This window comes from Aptenodytes patagonicus, chromosome 2, assembly GCF_965638725.1.
Source record: "Aptenodytes patagonicus chromosome 2, bAptPat1.pri.cur, whole genome shotgun sequence".
Taxonomy (NCBI): Eukaryota; Metazoa; Chordata; class Aves; order Sphenisciformes; family Spheniscidae; genus Aptenodytes; species Aptenodytes patagonicus.
The window spans coordinates 93,508,673-93,528,269 of NC_134950.1; the positions used below are offsets into that span (position 1 = coordinate 93,508,673).

The window sequence follows — 19,597 nt, forward strand, 5'->3', positions numbered from 1 at the left end:
TTTCCACTAATAACCAATAATAGCTCAAGAAGGCTGGCCTCAGTTCAGTTAACTCTTACAAATAAAAAATTTCATGAAGTGGGAAAAATACAGCCTAGTGCAGGAGCTTCACCATCTGTTATGTATCTATGTAATATCTTAGCAGACTGAATGGCCTCATAGTGAAGTTATACTTAGATCAGCAATCCTAGCCTGTAGAATGTTTTCTCTTGTTACAAACACTTTTTAAAGATATTATTGGTAATACCTGTCACATGCTGGTACTAGTGCTGTGTGTGAAGATGCAAAGAAAGGGTAACAACTTTAAAGGAGAATTTGGAAAGTAGCTAGTGGTACGTTACTGTACGATATTAATGTGAAAGTGTTAAACATGCCATGGTAAAACTCATTCAGCTGACTTGAGTCATTTGAAGATGAGCACTTTTTCCCTAAGTGGCTACTACTTAAATAAGGAATTCAAAAATTTCAGGCTTCAGCCTAGTCTGACAGTTTTTTCCTCCACAAAAGTAGAGGAAAAAATCTCATGTACTTTTCACTAATCCAGTAGCATTGCAGGAACTGCAACCTTGCTTTCTTGAATTTTGCAATAGGAAAGATTATTTTCTTGTTGCTTAACTTCTTCATTGCTGAATAATTTTAAGTATGCTGGACATGAATTGAGAATAATAAAAGCAATGTTGGTGTAGTAGGCTTTCAATTCCCAGATACTTTAATGGTCTAGAATTTTTTTGAGGTCTTGCTTCTTACATGTAAATTATTCTCTTCTGATAATTCAAATAATTAAGGAGTTGAGGGAGGGAGTGGGGAGTGTCAAAAACTACTTCATATATAAAGGTTGGAGCAATTAGATGATTAAAGTGTAGCAATAGAAGTCAGGAAACGTTGCCTGCAAGTCACTCTACTGTAAATCTGCGGTGTGTTCTTTGGAATCATAGAATCAGAGAATGGTTTGACTTGGAAGGGACCTCTAAAGGTCATCTAGTCCAACCCCCCGGCAATGAGCAGGGACATCTTCAACTAGATCAGGTTGCTCAGAGCCCCGTCCAACCTGACCTTGAATGTTTCCAGGGATGGGGCATCTACCACCTCTCTGGGCAACCTGTTCCAGTGTTTCACCACCCTCAGCGTAAAAAATTTCTTCCTTATGTCTAGTACGAATCTACCCTCTTTTAGTTTAAAACCATTCCCCCTTGTCCTATCGCAACAGGCCCTACTAAAAAGGCTGTCCCCATCTTTCTATAAGCCCCCTTTAACTATTGAAAGGCTGCAATAAGATCTCCCCAGAGCCTTCTCTTTTCTAGGCTAAATGACCCCAACTCTCTCAGCCTTTCCTCATAGGAGAGGTGTTCCACTCCTCTGATCATTTTTGTGGCCCTCCTCTGGACCCGCTCCAACAGGTCCATATCTGTCTTGTACTGAGGATTCCGGAGCTGGATGCAGTACTCTAGGTGGGATCTCACCAGAGCGGAGTAGAGGGATGGAATCACCTCCCTCGACCTGCTGGCCACGCTTCTTTTTACACAGCCCAGGATATGATAGGCTTTCCAGGCTGCGAGCGCACACTGTCGGCTCATGTCCAGCTTCTCATCCACCAGTACCCCCAAGTCCTTCTCGGCAGGGCTGCTCTCAATCCCTTCATCCCCCAGCCTGTATTGATACTGGGGGTTACCCCGACCCAGGTGCAGGACCCTGCACTTGGCCTTGTTAAACCTTATGAGGTTCACACAGGCCCACTTCTCCAGCTTTTCCAGGTCCCTCTGGATGTCATCCCATCCCTCTGGTGTGTCAACTGCACCACTCAGCTTGGTGTCATCCGCAAACTTGTTGAGGGTGCACTCGATCCTACTGTCTATGTCACTAATGAAGATATTAAACAGTACTGGTCCGAACAGACCCCTGAGGGACACCACTTGTCACTGACCTCCATCTGGACGTTGAGCCATTGACCACTACTCTCTGGATGCGACCATCCAGCCAATTCCTTATCCACCAAAAAGTCCATCCATGAAATCCATATTTCTCCAATTTAGAGAGAAGGATGTTGTGGGGGACCGTGTCAAAGGCCTTGCAGAGGTCCAGATAGACGACATCTGTAGTTCTTCCCTTGTTCACTGATGTGCTCCCTCCATCATAGAATTGTAAAAAGCAATTTGATAACCTTACACAGAAGGCACTAAAGAGTTTCAGGCTTTCTTAGCTATCTTTACTGACATCGTCTCCAAGGTATTTTCATCTTCTTTTGTTCATGATCATTTGTTCTCTGCTGTTACAGTCACTAGATTTCCCCGACCTGTATCGCCTCTTCAGGATGTGGCCATCATCGTTGGAAGCCGTGAACAATTAGCAGTGTTGTTGCAACTGTATGACTATCAGCTAGAACATGAGGGTACCACAGGCTGGGAGACTTTGCTATGGGTAGTCAATCAACTGTGAGTTAATTTGTATCTTATGATTCCTAATTTTAAAATGTGTCCAAATTAATAGTTTTTAAGCATGATTCTATTTAACAGTTATTAAACATAAGAATTTTAAGGATGATTGTGTTTAAGAATTATTAAAGAGAAAAAGTTTGAAATTTTTTTTAGGCATTTTAATTTTCATACTCAATTGGCTTTGATCTTATTCAGAAAATATCAACTATCTAGCAGAATGTGTAGGTAACTACTTGCTCCAAAAAATGGTTTCTTTCATCTTTGTACTAATATAGTCAATTCTCTGTTGATGTGAAGATTGTTGTATTCTGAATATCTCATGAAATACATTGTTCTGAAGTAACAGATGTTTGAAAGTATAGGTCAGACTTTTCTGGCACTTAAACCCTTCCTTTCTTCAAGGGTCAGGAATTGTACAGAACATGTAGATAACTTTATTAGAACCAGTAGTGGGGGGTGTGTGTGTGTATATTTATTAATATAAACTGTAAATCTATACAGATATAACTGGAGAGAAACAAAAGATCTGAGTAGTGTTTAATATCCTTTTATTTCCTGATTTTTTTTTTTAGGCTACCGCAGCTTATAGAAATAGTTGGCAAGATCAATGTAGCATCAACTGCCTGTGTCCATGAGTTCTCTAGATTTTTCTGGAGACTTTGCAGGACATTTGGGAAAATTTTTACAAACACTAAGGTAAGATATTACCTTAAATACTCTACAAAAAGAGTACCTTGATAATATATATTCTCCATATTAACAGTGTGTCTGAATACCTGCGCTTTATGTGACCATTTATATTTGCATGCCACACTGATGCTTTTCCATAAGTATATTTAAACCTGCTATTTTTAAACCTCTGTTTGCATCCTTTTGATTTCTGTTTTTGACCATTTTGGAATGGCCTTCTCATCTTGCCCAACAAGGAAGGATTTTTTTTTTTTAAACTGTATTCTTCATATTTGCTCTGTGAATGGCATAGAGAATGGGAGAGATCATCCTAATTCTAGTGATTTAGCAATTTTCTCTCTTTAGAACAGCATACTGTTCAGTGTTTGTGGTGTACATAAGTACTCCAGCCTGTACTTGTTTGGAAATTTGACATTAATGCTTTCCCTGCCCGAAATATTTTCTGTAGATGATATCTAAACAGTTTTATTAAGGAAATACCTCATTTTTCTCAATAAAATAACTTCTGAATATAATTTAAAAATATTTTAAAGGGAAATTATAAAACATGAGAGGATTACCTAAAGATAAAATTACAAAACAGGATTAGCATTATGTGCTGCCTCCAGAGAGGAGATTAAAACCAGTCTCTGGTCTTTGAAAGCCCCTTCTGTAAGTTGTCTTTAGAACCCTTGCTTCTATTAAATTGTTCTGATACTATCACAGCTATGTTTTGGAAGAGAGCACTTCATGGACAGCAAAGTCCGAACAAACATTTTGGTTTTTTACATATAGCTTGGTAAAACCATAAACCCTAAAGCCCAGCCAAGCATATTGCTAAGAGACTTCAACTTTTGGTATCAGGAGTGCTAAATACTGCTACCTCAGTGTGGGTACTCAATAGAAATTTTTACTCTCTTATGCATACTTTCAATTTTCGTAAAAGCTGGCTATGCTTTTTAAAGGCTTTTTTCTTTCTGTACCTTCAAAATGTCCTTTTTCTGTTGTTTTTTTTTTATTGTTAATTTTTTCCTAAGTTAACTGACACTGGTAGCAGATTTTCTTACATGGGATTCATCATCCTTTGTACAGGTAAAACCACAGTTCCAGGAAATCTTAAGACTGTCTGAGGAAAACATAGGTAAGTAGCTTTTTACTCAAATGAATAAAAATTGATCTTAAATGCAACTGGGAAAAAACTGTCAATCTCTTGTTCAAATAACATTTTCAGACTGCAGTTCTCAAATTTGTCATCTTCCTGAAATGTTGAAAATCTAATCTTAATCTGAATGGAAATCTCTGCAGTTGTAGATTATGTGTGTGTAAAGTACAAATAAAATCTCAAATCCAAATACCACTTGAGCATTATTTTAGCACGTGTGTGCATGTATATATGCATATATATGTATATAAATTCTTCATTTATATATAAAAAGATGAATGTATATATTTATATTACACACATATAAGTATACATTTTTAATATATAAATATGTAGTGTATAAACATATATTGCACACACACATATATACACATATATGTGTATATAAAACCTAAATTCTTCACCGTGTTTCATTAGATTCCACAGCAGGTAACGGAGTGCTAACAAAAGCCACAGTTCCCATCTATGCAACAGGGGTCCTTACATGTTATATTCAGGTAGGTTTGTTTTTCTAGTTTTTTGTTAAATGTATAATAATATGTAAAATTTACTCCACCACATACCCCCACTGTTTTCTTTGAAAACTTACAGCGCTCTTGTGCTTTGAACATAGGTAGATAAGTGGGCAGCTGTAAACACATTTAAAAGCAAAGTTTTCTGGTCAGGTTGTCTACTACATTTAGGTGATAATCAGTGTTAAAACCTGGATTCAGTAAATCTTAAAATGACATCTGGCATTTTCACTGCTGCTAACTCTCAGACATTGACAACTGCCATGTGCCTCTATCAAAAATATTAATGCTATTCTATAAATGGGTTCTTGGCCATTTAACTGTGTCCCCTGCAAACAAAATTTTGCAAAATTTACTGAAACAGATAAGGAGGTAAATCGCCATTTTGGGCATAGCTGCAGTCTTAAAATTTCAGTGTTATCTAGTACTAAAATAAATACTCCATAAATAATACTACCTAATCCTCCAGTAACCAGCAGTTATAGACTGGCATATATGTAGCTTACAGGAAAAAATAAATACTTCATCTCACAAATGTTTAGTGGACTGTGAGCAATCACAAACTCTCAGGAGCCATGAAAGTGCTGAAGTACTCTTCTTAGAAGTTTCTTTAGTAAAACAATTTGGGTAACTTATGCACGAGTATGTGCTTAGTTGATGAAGTACAGAAATACAGTCTCTTCTTGTGTTTGCTTTGAAAGGTTCTTGTTCTTAAACCACATTTTTGAAGTTCATAAGAAGATTGTTGTTGTGGTTTAACCTCAGCCGGCAACTGAGCGGCACATAGCTGCTCACTCACTCCCCCCGGCCCCAGTGGGATGGGGGAGAGAACCGAAAGAATAAAAGTGAGAAAACTCATGGGTTGAGATAAGAACAGTTTAATAATTGAAATAAAATAAAATAGTAATAATAATAATAATAATAATAAAAGAATATACAAAACAAGTGATGCACGATGCAATTGCTCACCACCCGCCGACCGATGCCCAGCCAGTCCCCGAGCAGCGGCCCCCCCCAGCCAACTCCCCCCAGTTTATGTACTGAGCATGATGTCACGTGGTATGGAATGTCCCTTTGGCCAGTTTGGGTCAGCTGTCCTGGCTGTGCCCCCTCCCAGCTTCTTGTGCACCTCCAGCCTTCTCAGTCGGTAGAGCGTGGGAAGCTGAAAAGTCCTTGACTAGTGTAAGCACTACCTAGCAACAACTAAAACATCGGTGTGTTATCAACATTATTCTCCTCCTAAATCCAAAACACAGCACTGTACCAGCTACTAGGAAGAAAATTAACTCTACCCCAGCCGAAACAGGACAACTGTTAAAGGCTAAATCTAGTTTGTTCTTGTTCATTGTTTGTCTCTTTTGTAGCTGTAGGTCATCACAACCGCAGCAATACTTCTACTACATTCAACATTGTATGCTCTTCTTTCAGGAAGAAGACCGCAAGCTGTTAGTTGGATTCTTAGAAGATGTAATGACCATGCTTTCACTATCCCATGCTCCTCTTGATAGCCTGAAAGCTTCCTTTGTGGAACTGGGGTAAAGAATATACCTTGGAGTTGACTAGGTCTAAATACATTAGAAGTTTTTATTAAAAGCTGCTAATCTGGCTGTAATTTTAATAACCATGATGCTTTGGGTGAATAAAGGGTATACTTGCTTTTTTTTTTTCCTTGGTGTTTCACAAAATTTAAACTTTTAATCTCTAGATTAAAAATGTGGTGGTAAAAAAATTCTGAAGTTTAAAAAAGAAACACCAAAACCAAACAAAAAAACATAAAAATCAGTCATTGAGGAGAAAATGGAAATTCATTTTGTATTTTCCATACTGTTGTGATGTGTCCTAGATATGTATTTGCATTCAGTTCAGTGTCATAATTTATTGAAAATTACGTTCTTATAGTGGGTTGCTTTTTTTTCAAAAATGAACTTCAAAATGCAACATACTTTCTAGACAGCAACATGTTGCATGTCCTTCAGAATGAGAGAAATTATATGTATCCTTCAGAAAGGATAAATATTGGATTTTTAGATTTGTTGAGCAATGGATTCTTGAGACCTCATTTTGTAGGCAAAGAACATATTTGGGGTTTGGGAGGGGTTTTTTTTGATTGCCCCACTGTTTTCTTGTAGTGCAAACCCAGCTTATCATGAGCTGCTATTAACTGTCTTATGGTATGGAGTTGTCCATACTTCCGCTCTTGTTCGATGTACAGCTGCTAGAATGTTTGAGGTAAGTGTTATCCAAACTTTTTTACACCTTTTTAAAAGTAGAGTTTATTTTTAAAAACAGTCATTCAGATAATGTTGCTACATTCTTAAAAATTACATATGGCTTAAGTTGTGTACTGTGTGATGGAAGTTGTTGTGCAGTTGTTTCTGTATCTGTTCTCTGTTGAACAGCACATCTTTCATTAAGCAATTTGTCATTAGCCAGTTGCAAAATGTTTCTGCAGTAACTGTGTGCGTGTTCTTTGATCTGCTGCTGACTTGATTGTTGCATTCTGATTATTGCATGCTGAAAAACATTTTCCGATTATGAAAACACATTTCATTGCTAGACTATGTTCAAACCAGAATTAAATACATTGTCAAAGGTGTTTTCTTAGGTCTGTAAATGTAAACAAGCGTCTCTGAGTTTTAACATTTGCTTTTGCTGTTCAACACATCATCAGTAGCCTAATTCACAAGTTTCAGTACTTTTTGTGTATACTCGTACAATGCACCTGCATTGTAATTCGAACTAGTTTCCATTGGTGCCAAATGTGGTGGTAAAAAACATATGTTTAACCAATTTTGTATTTTTTGTAAAAATTAAAAAAAATTTACAATTACTTTACTTGCTACATAGTGACAGCTTTATCTTTCCCTTAACATCTACAAATTTGTTCAGGATAAAGACTGTTACATTTAACTAGTAAGTTTGCTTTTATTTCCACATCATGCCTTTGTTTCATCAAGTTTTAATTAAAAAAGGCATATACAAAAACTCTGGGACATATTCCACTTGCTGAACAAAGGGATTATCTTTTTTTCTTTTTTGCATATTAGAAAGACATTTCTAATCGCACTATTACAGTCCATTTCTTTTTTTTTTTTTTTTGCGTGTTTCTTCCACATTTGACTCATTTGGGTAGGTTTGCAGTGGACCTCTAGGTGAACCTGCCACCTTGTATCCATTTGCAAAAACAAATCTCAAGTCTTCCTCAAAATAGAGCACTTAACGTAACCACTAGTGTTCTTTATTGCAACTCTGCAAATCATTGCAGATAAACACTAAACAACCACTTTAAGACATACCCTGAGACTTCAGTTGAAAACATCCAACCTTGTCGTCTTTTTTTTTTTTTTCTTTTTCTCCCTTTAAAAAGGAGATGGCAATTTTTGGTCACCCTTAAAATATTTTTCAGTTGTTTGTTTGGCTTTTTTCTTTTTTTTTAATCTAATAAGAACATTGCTTATATTTTATATTCTTAATAATAAGCTGCTTTTTTTTTTTTTAATAAGCATTAGCCAAACATGTGAAAGACCTCAGTTACAACAGGCTATTGTCTTGGTTGCAGTTTCTTCTCAAATTCAACTGCATGTTTATTATTTTTAGGCAGTCCTGCATGCTGTTTGACTGCTTGTTTCCTAGTATACTTCAATTTTTACTAAAGCATAGGCAGCTATGTTGCAGACACTTTTCTCACTTGAAAATAGTATCATATTGCCACTTCCTTGATAGCCATAGCATACATATTTATACATGGCAATATGTAAATTTGGGAAGTCACCTGTGTAAAGAGGTGGTAATAGTTGGTTTCACTTTTGGAAGATTCCTTCATTCAAGGAATTTCTGACATCTCAGAGGCTGCTGAATGGCAAAGCCCAGCAATTAGATCATAAGATAAAGAGTATGTCACCTGCAGGACAGCTATATGAGAACTGTAAAGATTCTGAGCAGCACAAAGGTCTGTACAGCAGCACAGAGACTGCCGTGATTTGGGCCTGCCAGACTGTGTTACCAAACCTTTACGGTCTGTTGAGGATTGGAAGGACACAGAAGTGATTTGGAGCCATTCTACCCCTTCTCCCCTTTGGGGGCAGGAAGCTTTGTGCTGCCATTTTTCAGGTGTAGTATGCATAAGTAATGATTACACATTGATCTAGGGGAATCAAAACAAGATAAAAATTTGCGTTGTCTGTCTCACTGTAACCTTACATGCTGCTACATGACTTTGCCCATCCAGCTGTTTCTGTTGCTTCTGTGTTAATGTTTTCAGCCAGCAGTTTCCCATTTGAATGTTGATGCAAACGGATTTGCTGCTGGTTTGAACATGAAGCGCATAGCTGAATTATAAGCTTTGTGGGTCTGTTTAGGTTCAAGGCTAGGAACACTTAGGTTCAGAACGGTGCTTGAATTATAAAGCATGTTTTATTTTCTGTAAGACAGAACGATGCTGTTTACCATGCTTTACCATAATTAGAAGTGTGGCAGCCCACATAGTCATGAAGCTGAGACCATTCTCAATTGTTTGCTAATTGTACAAATACCAAGCATTTTTTTTCAAAGCACTACATTACCTCTAGGCTTTTCTCAAAATTAAGATTAATAAAGAAAACTCAAGTCCCTATTTGTTCAAAATTTAAAATAGTAAGCATTCTCTGTTTTAATCAATGGGAAAATTGGTAAATCTGTATATGAGAGTAAGATCATCGTGGTCAAACAGTAAGCTGTGTCCTTAACAGCTGTTGGAAGAGTAGCCCCTAAGCTCAACACATCAGCACTTTAAGTAGTTGCCACTGTAAATAATCATAAAATGTATTAATGTTAAAATGTAGTAGTTGAACTGACATTCCTAATACTTTCTGAATAACAGGTGTAGGAAGTTGCAGCTTTTCCTCTCCAGGCGCTTTGCAGCAGTAATGCATACGTTCTTACACAGCTTAACGATTCTCTCTCCATTCTTCCTTCTGCAGTTATTATCTGTAAGGCCGCAATATGTTCAGTGCATGTGTGCACCCATGCACTCATGCACACACAAATATTGCTCCATAAAAATTATTGCTTTGTTACAGAGGGCTTCTGGAAAGTCAGGTTCCTTCCAATCTTTCACAATTTACTTTGTTTTAAATTCAGAGTTGGTCAAGCAGGAATGCTCAAACAAATAGCAGAATGTAAAACCTTCTCTAGTTAGAGGGTGTAAATATTGTCTGCTCTTTTAGTGCTGTGTGATATACTGGCAGCTACTACTTTCCCCATGCCCTGTGAATCTTAAGTGTTCTCTTGTTACACTGCTAGGGGGAAAAGCATAGAATTTAATTTGTGTTCATGATGTAATTTGAGTAATTAGAATATAGGTAAATATTCAAAAGACATTTCAAATTTTTTACAGAAACTACTGATAAGCTTTTTACGTTTATCTCTTAAAACCAGCAAATATATGCAGACTTCCTTACCTGAGTTACAAAATGGAAATATCAAGGCTTTCCCTTTTATTAATGCAGACAAAAAAAACCTGTTTTGCTGAATATGGAGAAAGTTTGGAACTTGTCATTTTTGAAAATTAGTAGGTTTTCATATGTAGAAAACATGTAAAGGGCACCTGCTACATATGCAGCAAATGTATGCTTATGTATAGCTACATAAGTAATATAAAAAAATCACCTGGGAACATCTAAATTCAAACAATTTCCACATATTTATGGGTAATAAATTTCACTGCAATCTCAGTTGTTAACATTTGGGATGTATTGCAACAAATATATCTCTTCTTTAGTTTGCAAAAAGACTTGGTGAAATACATTTTATGGATAATCCAAGGATTCTCCGTTTTCTACCTGCATAGACCAGCAATGGAAACTTGGGAAGTTTTGCATACATACTGCTTGGATGGCGGTTAAATCTAAAATAGTCCTGAATGACTTTCAGGAAAGCTTAGTGGCATCTGGGAAGGTGCTGTTTGTCACATTGTAAAAGGTCTGAAAGGTGTTGCTCAGTGCGGGGAAAACGACACATGTTTGGCCTAGCTAAAGACATCTATTTTGCATGTGACAGCCACCTACTATAATAAATACCATTCCATTGGGTTAGGAACGGCATTTAGATTAAACTGTCAAACTCAAATTGGCATCGCTTTAGTATTTAATTATAGATAATTGCCTACGGCAGGGGGGTTGGACTAGATGACCTTTAGAGGTCCCTTCCAACCCAAACTGTTCTATGATTTCATAATTATATGTAGAATTATAATACATAATTATATTAGTATTTGAATCATAATACATAATTATTTGCTAAACTTTTGGGAGTTCAATTTTTAAAATAGCTGAAAATAGAGAAAGCAACACCATGTTGTTGAATTTGTCAGGTTTGTGCTGATGCCAGACCACTTCAGCTTTCTTTATGCCTTTGCATATATGAAGCACTAGTGTAGCAGTATTTGCTTAGCTTCTAATTTTGGTTTGCTTTTTGTGTTTTTTCTTTCTCTCTCTTGGTTGTGCCGTTCTTCTTCCCATGATACTGTGCTCGCTCTTTCCGTGCATCACCTGTGATACCCCCCCCTGCTCCGACCATTCAGCTGTTGGTGAAGGGGGTACATGAAACTCTGGTAGCTCAGAGAGTTGTTCCTGCTCTCATTACTCTCTCCAGTGACCCTGAAATGTAAGTTTCCTGAATGTCTCATATACCTAGCATCCCTCTTAATACTTAGGAAGAAATTACCATCAGTTCTGTTTCTTATTCTAGCCGAACAAAAATTGAATTACTTTTGAAGAAATGTAACGTTTAAATCACTTATTAGTAAATAAAAAAGTTTACTGCAACACCTAGAACTAAACTGGATAAAACTGCTGAATAAACTTTAAATAGAAAACTTAATGTAATTTAATTTTTACTTTTTTTATATTTAATCATATTCTCAGTTTTGAAATTTGCTTACATCATTTCTAGCAGCAAGCTGGATATTAATATGTTCTGTAATGCTATCAGCTTTACCACTGCAAAATTAAATATCATCTGCATTACTGAAATGCAAAATAGTTTTGGCTGTATCTAATTTCTGATAGACAACTGTAGTACTTAATTTCCTGGACGTTCTGATGTGATATTTCTTTCAAGCTAAGGAGGGATGCTTTGCTAATCTCACTAACAGGTTGTTACTAATAAATGCTACAGCATGAATAGAGTGTTAATCGTTTTAATGTCTTGTGTGGGTGACTAAACCAAGAAAAACCCCAAGAGTCTGCCTGCCCATCCTCAGTCACAGCTAACCCAGTTCTTCAAGCTTACCAAACCGTTTTTTATTGCATGTTGACTGGTTTACAGCTGACTCTTCGAGGCATGAGTGAAGCCTTAGTTGACAAGCGGGTTGCTCCGGCCCTTGTTACCTTGTCCAGTGATCCTGAATTGTGAGTTTCAGATTGAGACCTTGAGTTAATCCTGTCTGTCTTTTTCCTGGTCTGCTTTTTTTGTTTTGTCATTACTAGAAACTAATGTAACTTAAAGTACTAATTTTTTTAATTTTGCTTTATTTTTAATTAATTCTATTCTTAATGTTTAATACATCTTAAAGACTTAAAGATTCTATTTTTCTGTTGTAGTTCAGTAAGGATTGCAACAATTCCTGCTTTTGGGACCATCATGGAAACTGTTACTCAGAGAGAGGTAAGACCTCCCTGTTGTTTTCGTACCATAAAAAGTGGGTGATTTTTTTATAAATCCAGAAATCCAGTAATTTATTAATGAACATGGGGGGGGGGGGGGGGGCAGCTTAAATTATTTCTTCCTTTGTAGTATCCTCTTCCAAAATGCTTTCCGGTTTTGCAATGGTCTGTCTGTATTTTTTTTGGCAACAAACCAACCCTCTTTTAACTAATAAAAACATTTCCTTCTAAATATCAAACCAAACATAAACAAAGAAGAACAGATATGTAGAGGGGGAGGCCTGTGCTAGAAGATGGGAAATCCCATGCCCAAAATGTTTTTTTTAAAACATTCTGCAATACAGTTGAGAAATCCAAGTCCATTATTTCCAAATAAAATAGCTTTATTTTAAAACGCTAACCAAAAAGTCATGGTGGGATTCAGTTACCTCCACATAAGTATATTGTACCATTTTAGATGCTTTAGGATATCCTGCTTGCCTTCCAACTACTTTAGAAGGGCACAAGTCTCTTGTAGTTCCTGTTATATCTGCTGGCTTAGCCCATGGTGTCCAAGATGGCGTTAAAAGACATCATAGTGACATAACTGAAATAATCCTTGAGGATAATACAGATATGGAATTCCTCCTTGTTTATTAAATGATGGAATTTTGGTAATAGATCAGAATTCTGAAAAAGACACCCAGGATTCTGCTGTAAGGAGTAGAAATACTGTATTTTGTTTTATATAATAAGTGTACAATCAAATTTCTTCTTAAAGTCCTTGCAACTTTTTGCAGAGCTTGCATTCTTCCTGTAATTTCAACATATTCTAAAAGAATGTGTTTGAGGAAATGTGAGTAAGAAGTCAGTGATGACTCACAAGTACTTGGAAGGTGGATAAGTTACAATTTTGTAGCTTGGAATGCATGCCTATAATCAGTTTGGGAAGAATACTGTTTTGTTACCACACAAAAATTACTGCATCCATTGCACTAATTACAATAAGCCTTAGAATACAGAGGTGATATCGCCTTCCAAAATGTACCAGAAAATGTTATTTTTACAACTTTGAATGCAAATTAAATATTTATGTCATCTTAGATATAGTTGTATTTTCAGTTTTTCTAGCCTTTAGTTGAAGAAATCTTTTTAATTCCATTGATTTTATGATGCTTACTTTTGCATCTCTGTTCTCTGCAGAAAATTTTTCAGCATATTAATTGAGATATATTAAAAAAAAAAAAGTGAATTCAGTTCTAATTAAACCAAAAAATTCCAAAGATATTAATAGCAAGAGGGAAATTTTAATAGCAGGTAAAAAATGAGTATCAAAACCAAGGAAACCTCAGAAGGAAAGACAGTCTATATGGACGCACCTGTCTATAGTTAAAGATAGATCAGATTAAAACACTGTTAACAGTCTTTAAAATGTAGAGCTGCATCAAAGAGTTTGGAACATCTTGTCAGAAAAAACTGTAAATTAACAGAAGCTCCAAGGTTTATCATCTGAAATATGGAAGATCATAGACATACTCTGAACTGACCATAACTGTTTCTAGCATCTTCATTCTTTTGTGTACTTTTTATCTCTGGGAATATTCAAGCTTCTGGAAAGAGTAAAAATGCAGCTGGCATCTTTCCTGGAGGACCCTCAATATCAAGACCAACATTCTCTACATACAGAAATCATAAAAACATTTGGAAGAGTTGGACCTAATGCTGAGCCCAGATTTAGAGATGAATGTAAGTTGCATCAGTGGGAAGATGCAGTCTTCCTCTTTCTGTCCCAAAGCTATTAGTATGCTGGTTATATATTCTTTTGTCTTTGCAAGAAGTTTGATGAAAACTCTTGTTTTCAGAGTTTGATATGACCCAGTATTTAAGACTTTGCTAATATAATTTTCACTTTACCTAACATTGGTGTGTATATAGAACACCAGCACATGGTGATGAATGATTTCAGAGCTGGAGGGGACTGGTCGCTTTGCTGCAGAGCAAATTTGAAGTTATCTTTTTTTGAATTACTTGACTTGTAAATTGCCTTCATCTCCCACTCTCCCCCATTGCTTCACACCCTGCTGGCATATAAATTTCAAGTATTCCACACATCTTAAATGTAAATGCATCCCGGATTAACAAAACAGCTTTTTTCCATGGACCTGAAATGTAAAGCACATAAAAGAGCAAAATCAATTGTTAGACTGTCTTAAAGATGCTTCTGAACAAAACATGAGAAGCTATCATGCCTCCCAACTGCAGATGTCTAGTTTAACAGGCTAAACTCATTAGATAGGCCTCCTCTATAGTCAGTGAAGATTTCTCACGACATGCAAATCTCTGTCACTAGCTTATCAACTGTATCTATAAAATAGAAGCGTATTTTAGACAGCTTTAGCAGCAGGAGAGTAATAATGTTGCAAAATACTTTCTGTAAACTGTTACTATTTCAAAGGTACTCTGAGGTACCTTTTTATTTTAGATGGTGTTACAACAGTTTTATTTCAAATTTGAGTTTATCAGTTAAATCCGCAAGGGCAGTCCCATCAAAAGCCATTATTTGCAGTTCTTATTCCACACTGATGTGTGATGCTTCAGATGCCTGTGACTGCTTTCCGTAGACTTGCTTAGCATTAAACAGTTGCTAAGTGGCAATTTCAAATACTTATTCCAGTATTTACTTTTACAGTTGTTATTCCACACTTGCACAAGTTAGCCTTGGTCAACAACCAGCAGTCTGTGGATTCGAAGAGACTGGATATCGCTACCCACCTGTTTGAGGCCTACAGTGCTCTTTCCTGTTGCTGTATCTTTTTTTAGGGGAAGTTTAGCTGTTAATTGGTGGGGGAGAAGATTAATACAGTTGAGCTGTTAATTCTCTGGTGGGGGGGAGAAGATTAATACTTGAGAAATAACTAGGTTTGTCTTTGAATGTGTGACGTAAAACATGATCTGCTCAGTGTGAAGAGGAGGTTTTCACAGAAGGCGGATGTGGTGGGTTGATTTGGCTGGATGCCAGGTGCCTACCAAGCCACTCTATCGCTCCCCTCCTCAGCTGGGGGGGGGTGGGGGTGGGTGGGTGGGAGAAAATAAGGTGGAAAAAACCCTTGTGGGTCAAGATAAAGGCAGTTTAATAAAGCAAAAGCAAAGCCCACGTGCGGAAGCAAAGGAAAACAAAAGATTTATTCTCTGCTTCCCATCAGCAGGCGATGTCCAGCCGCTTCCCGGGAAGTAGGGCTTCAGCACGCATAGCCGTTGCTCCAGAAGACAAACATCGTAATAACGAATGCCCCCCCCCCCCCCCCCCTTCTCTTAGCTTTTATTGCTGAGCAGATGTCATATGGTATGGAATATCCCTTTGGTCAGTTGGGGTCAGCTGTCCTGGCTGTGCCCCCTCCCAAGATCTTGCCCACCCCCAGACTACTGGTGAGGGGGGAATGTTGGAGAGAGAGCCTTGATGTTGGGTGAGCACTGCTCAGCGGTGGCCAAAACACTGGTGTGTTATCAACACCTTTTCTAGCTACCAATACAAAGCACAGCACTATGAGGGCTGCTATGGGGAAAATTAACTCCATCTCAGCCAGACCCAATACAGTGGAACTGATAGATACTTTAAAAAAAAAAAAGGCTAGAAAAACAAAGCCCTTGATCTTAACCAGTAAATTAAGAAAAAAATATGAAAAGAATGGTATGGAGGTATGAAATATATGGAGTTAAATATGTTTAACATCTTTTTTCTTTTTTATTAGCCATGAAGTGCCAAATGCTGTTCTGTCTTCTTGGGTTTTGCTGCTGTAGCTTGTCCCTGTGTTCAGTAGAATAACCTTATCAGAAGAGAGAAAAAAAAAAATTGTATAATTTCAGAAGGCAATCCTTATAATACCTTAACAACCTGGTTTTTAGTTATTTCAGAGGATTTAATGGTCAATCACTTTTTACCAGGACTTAAGTGTTTACGAACTGACATGGAACATCTCTCGCCAGAGCATGAGGTGAGCAGCTATGTTTACTAACTCAGTACAAGATGCAGGTGGCAGTAAAAGTTGAAATGTGATGGTATTTAAAACTAAAAGCTAAGGAGAGCTACTCATAAGTGGTATCAAAACATAGCATTGAGGGTTTTTTTGATAAGGAATAGGTCACGTGATTTAAAAAACAGTAAAATCTTTTAAAATGTATTTCTAAGCCAAGGACCTCTGCAGAGAAATATTCAACTGTCAGAAATGCATGTAGAAACATAGACCTTTGTAGACTGAAGAAAAAGGAAATGGTTTTTACCATCTGTTTCTTCATCAAAACAAGGATACTCTAAAATCAATGGCCACAATATATCCAAGGAAATGCAGATGAAAATTGGTGGAGTGCAGGAGAGAAATGATGGGCAAGGATGAGGAAAGTATAGTCCTGAAATACATGGGATGCACTTCATATCTGGAGTACTGTGTCCAGTTCTGGGCTCCCCAGTACAGAAGCATGGACCTACTGGAGAGAATCCAGCGAAGGGCCACGAAGATGATAAAGGGACTGGAGCATCTCTCGTAGGAGGAGAGGCTGAGAGAGCTCAGACTGTTCAGCCTGAAGAAGGCGGCGGCTCAGGGGGGATCTTACCAGTCTATATAAATACCTGAAGAGAGGGTGCAAAGAGGACGGAGCCAGGCTCTTCTCAGTGGTGCCCAGTGACAGGCCCAGAGGCAGTGGGCACAAACTGAAACACAGGAGGTTCCCTCTGAACATCAGGAGATACTTTTTCTACTATGAGGGTGACCGAGTGCTGGCACAGATTGCCCAGAGAGGTTGTGGAGTTTCCATTTATGGAGATACTCAAAAGCCATCTGGACATGGTCCTGAGCAACTGGCTCCAGGTGGCCCTGCTTGAGCAGAGGGTTGGACCAGATGACCTCCAGAGGTCCCTGCCAAGCTCAATCATTCTGTGATTCTGTGAATTGTAAAAAGCAGATTATAATAAGCAGACAGGACAACATGGGAGCTAACAAGATCTTCTCTGGTAGAAGGAGCTTACAGAAAGCAGCAAAAGAGAAGAGTTAGCAGGAGAAGCTGACTTGAGAAACTTGAAAATCTTGGCCATGTGTCTATGCGCTTCTTTGTAAATACTTGAAGAGAATGAACACTAACAGAGATTGAAACATATAGATATTAAGTCAGTAGCTGAAAATGAGAGACATAGTTTAGTTGCATGTTGGGAAAATCTTGATAGTATGAACATTTCAAGTGATGAAGGAAAAGATTTAATCAAAATGTACAAAGGAACATCTTTCTGGTTTTTGAAGGTTAATACTGCACTTTCATGGATTACTTTGTACTTGAGAAAAGTAATTACTTTTCCTTATGTTTGCCAAAGTGACTTAATTGAGACGACTATATTCTTCTAGGAGTTCTAAGTTCTTATACTTGGTAATAAAGTCCTTTCTTCCAATTATATTTTCAGTCTAATAGCCTATAGTCTCATTCTTTTATTTTCTGTATATTATTATATTATTTTACATAATTTACAGTACGTGGAACTGGAGGTTAATTAATTTGAGCAACTTTCAGACCTAAAAGGAAAGAATCTTACTTCAGAGGACTGAGTCAGAAGGGACAGTACTGACCTGAGCATCAGTCAAAGGCAACAGAATTGTACTTCCTTACCACAGGCAGCACTGGAGGAGATCTGGCATTGATGATACTCTGTATTCAGTGAGCTGGGAGGTGTATTGTGTTTTGGGAAGTCTAAGAATATATCTGAAAGCTGCAGTAGGCAAAAGTTGGATTTATTTTAATTTTCTTTGTTCTATCATATACACTAATGGGATAACTGATACAAATACTAATACTTTATTTTTGTATAGCAGTTAGTGCAACTTCTAAGGTTTAAGGACATAGTCAGTTCAAAAGATGCCCTGAATTAGAACAAAAGAGCTTATTTGATTGACTTTGAGTCTTGTAGCCAGAGAAAGAACTGAGGGCTTAAGTAGGATTGTAAATAAATAAATAAAGACTGCTCTCAATCCTTCTTTACCACCTTCTGCATCACTGTGATTAATTGGCTTCAGGCATGATGCCAAGTGCTTTATTTTTTTAGCCAGAGAGAAACATAAATTTAAAAATATTTACTCCTGGTCCAGTGAGTTAGAAAACTCATTACAGCTTTTACTGTAGAAATGGAAATCAGATGCTTAATCAGTTCCTTGCTACAACAGGACATTTGTAGGCACCCATCATAGAGACCTCTGAGGCCCAGTTAGTTCTAGTGTCTGTCTTTCAAGCCTTCTGTCTTAAAATTATGTTTTCTGAAGTAAATGTGATTTACTGTTTCAAATAGTTAGACATTTGCATAAACAGAATTAACCCTTTTCTCATTATTTTGGTCACTGTGGTGTTATTCATGATTCAAATGGCAAATCAGTTACAAAACCACATTTTCTTATTCACAGAGCCTTAGCTCTTGTGGCTTTAACAGAGTTTACGCTCATCTTGGAAATGTAACATTTGTGGAATTGGCTTCTGATCCTGTCAGGCAGCGTTTACCACTTACTCCTCATACTTGCTTTCCTTTCATTCGTATAAACAAAAGTGCAATTTGGGCATTTAAGCCAGACTCTCATCTTTAAAATAAACATTTCACCTTGTGCAGACATTTCAGATACTTTGCCAGCATCTCTAATTCCATGTCAAGGCCCTTCTTCCCCCTTCTCCACTTGCCTTCTATTTCTTTTCAAAATAATTGGATTTTGAGTTGCATGATAGTGACATATAATCAGTACTTGATAAAAATACTTAGTCCATCTGCAGTACTGTTTATAATACTTAAGCACATGTTAGGTCTCTTAAATGTCTCTAAATATGGAGTTACATCTCTAAAATACCTCTCTTAAAGGAGGCCTACATGATTTCATAGTCAGTCCTACGACCAAACAAAGAGAACCCAAGGGAATAAGTGTAAGCAGTATGTGCAATATCATAATGTAAAATTGCCATATGATACTATATTTATACCTTTCCTCTGTTTCACCCTGAACTTTAAGACAAATTAATTTGGGGAAGAGGGACGAATTGCTCCACTTCATCCAAGAATCATGCAGCCTTCCTGGAAGGAGCTGTGCAATGGATGGGGGCTCCCATCCCAGTATTCAAATGATTCTGGGTCCTTGCTGAATTATTCTTCCCCTTGATCAAGACTTCATATTGTTGATATTTGGA

The 19,597-nt window shown here is 37.3% G+C and overlaps 1 protein-coding gene across 4 annotated transcripts in view; it reads left to right on the forward strand.

The window, feature by feature from the left end:
• RELCH (RAB11 binding and LisH domain, coiled-coil and HEAT repeat containing) overlaps positions 1–19,597 on the forward strand; it is an 88,044-nt gene that overhangs the window by 57,931 nt on the left and 10,516 nt on the right. For 3 of the 4 annotated variants that reach the window (XM_076330407.1, XM_076330408.1, XM_076330409.1), the window contains 11 exons: positions 2,273–2,429; positions 3,005–3,128; positions 4,194–4,242; positions 4,681–4,760; positions 6,204–6,310; positions 6,905–7,004; positions 11,335–11,417; positions 12,356–12,419; positions 14,005–14,143; positions 15,087–15,203; positions 16,301–16,389. In XM_076330407.1, the coding sequence (XP_076186522.1) occupies positions 2,273–2,429; positions 3,005–3,128; positions 4,194–4,242; positions 4,681–4,760; positions 6,204–6,310; positions 6,905–7,004; positions 11,335–11,417; positions 12,356–12,419; positions 14,005–14,143; positions 15,087–15,203; positions 16,301–16,389 (1,109 nt within the window). Of the gene's footprint in view, positions 1–2,272; positions 2,430–3,004; positions 3,129–4,193; positions 4,243–4,680; positions 4,761–6,203; positions 6,311–6,904; positions 7,005–11,334; positions 11,418–12,080; positions 12,164–12,355; positions 12,420–14,004; positions 14,144–15,086; positions 15,204–16,300; positions 16,390–19,597 lie in introns of all 4 variants that reach the window. The other variant, XM_076330410.1, reaches the window with a different exon arrangement.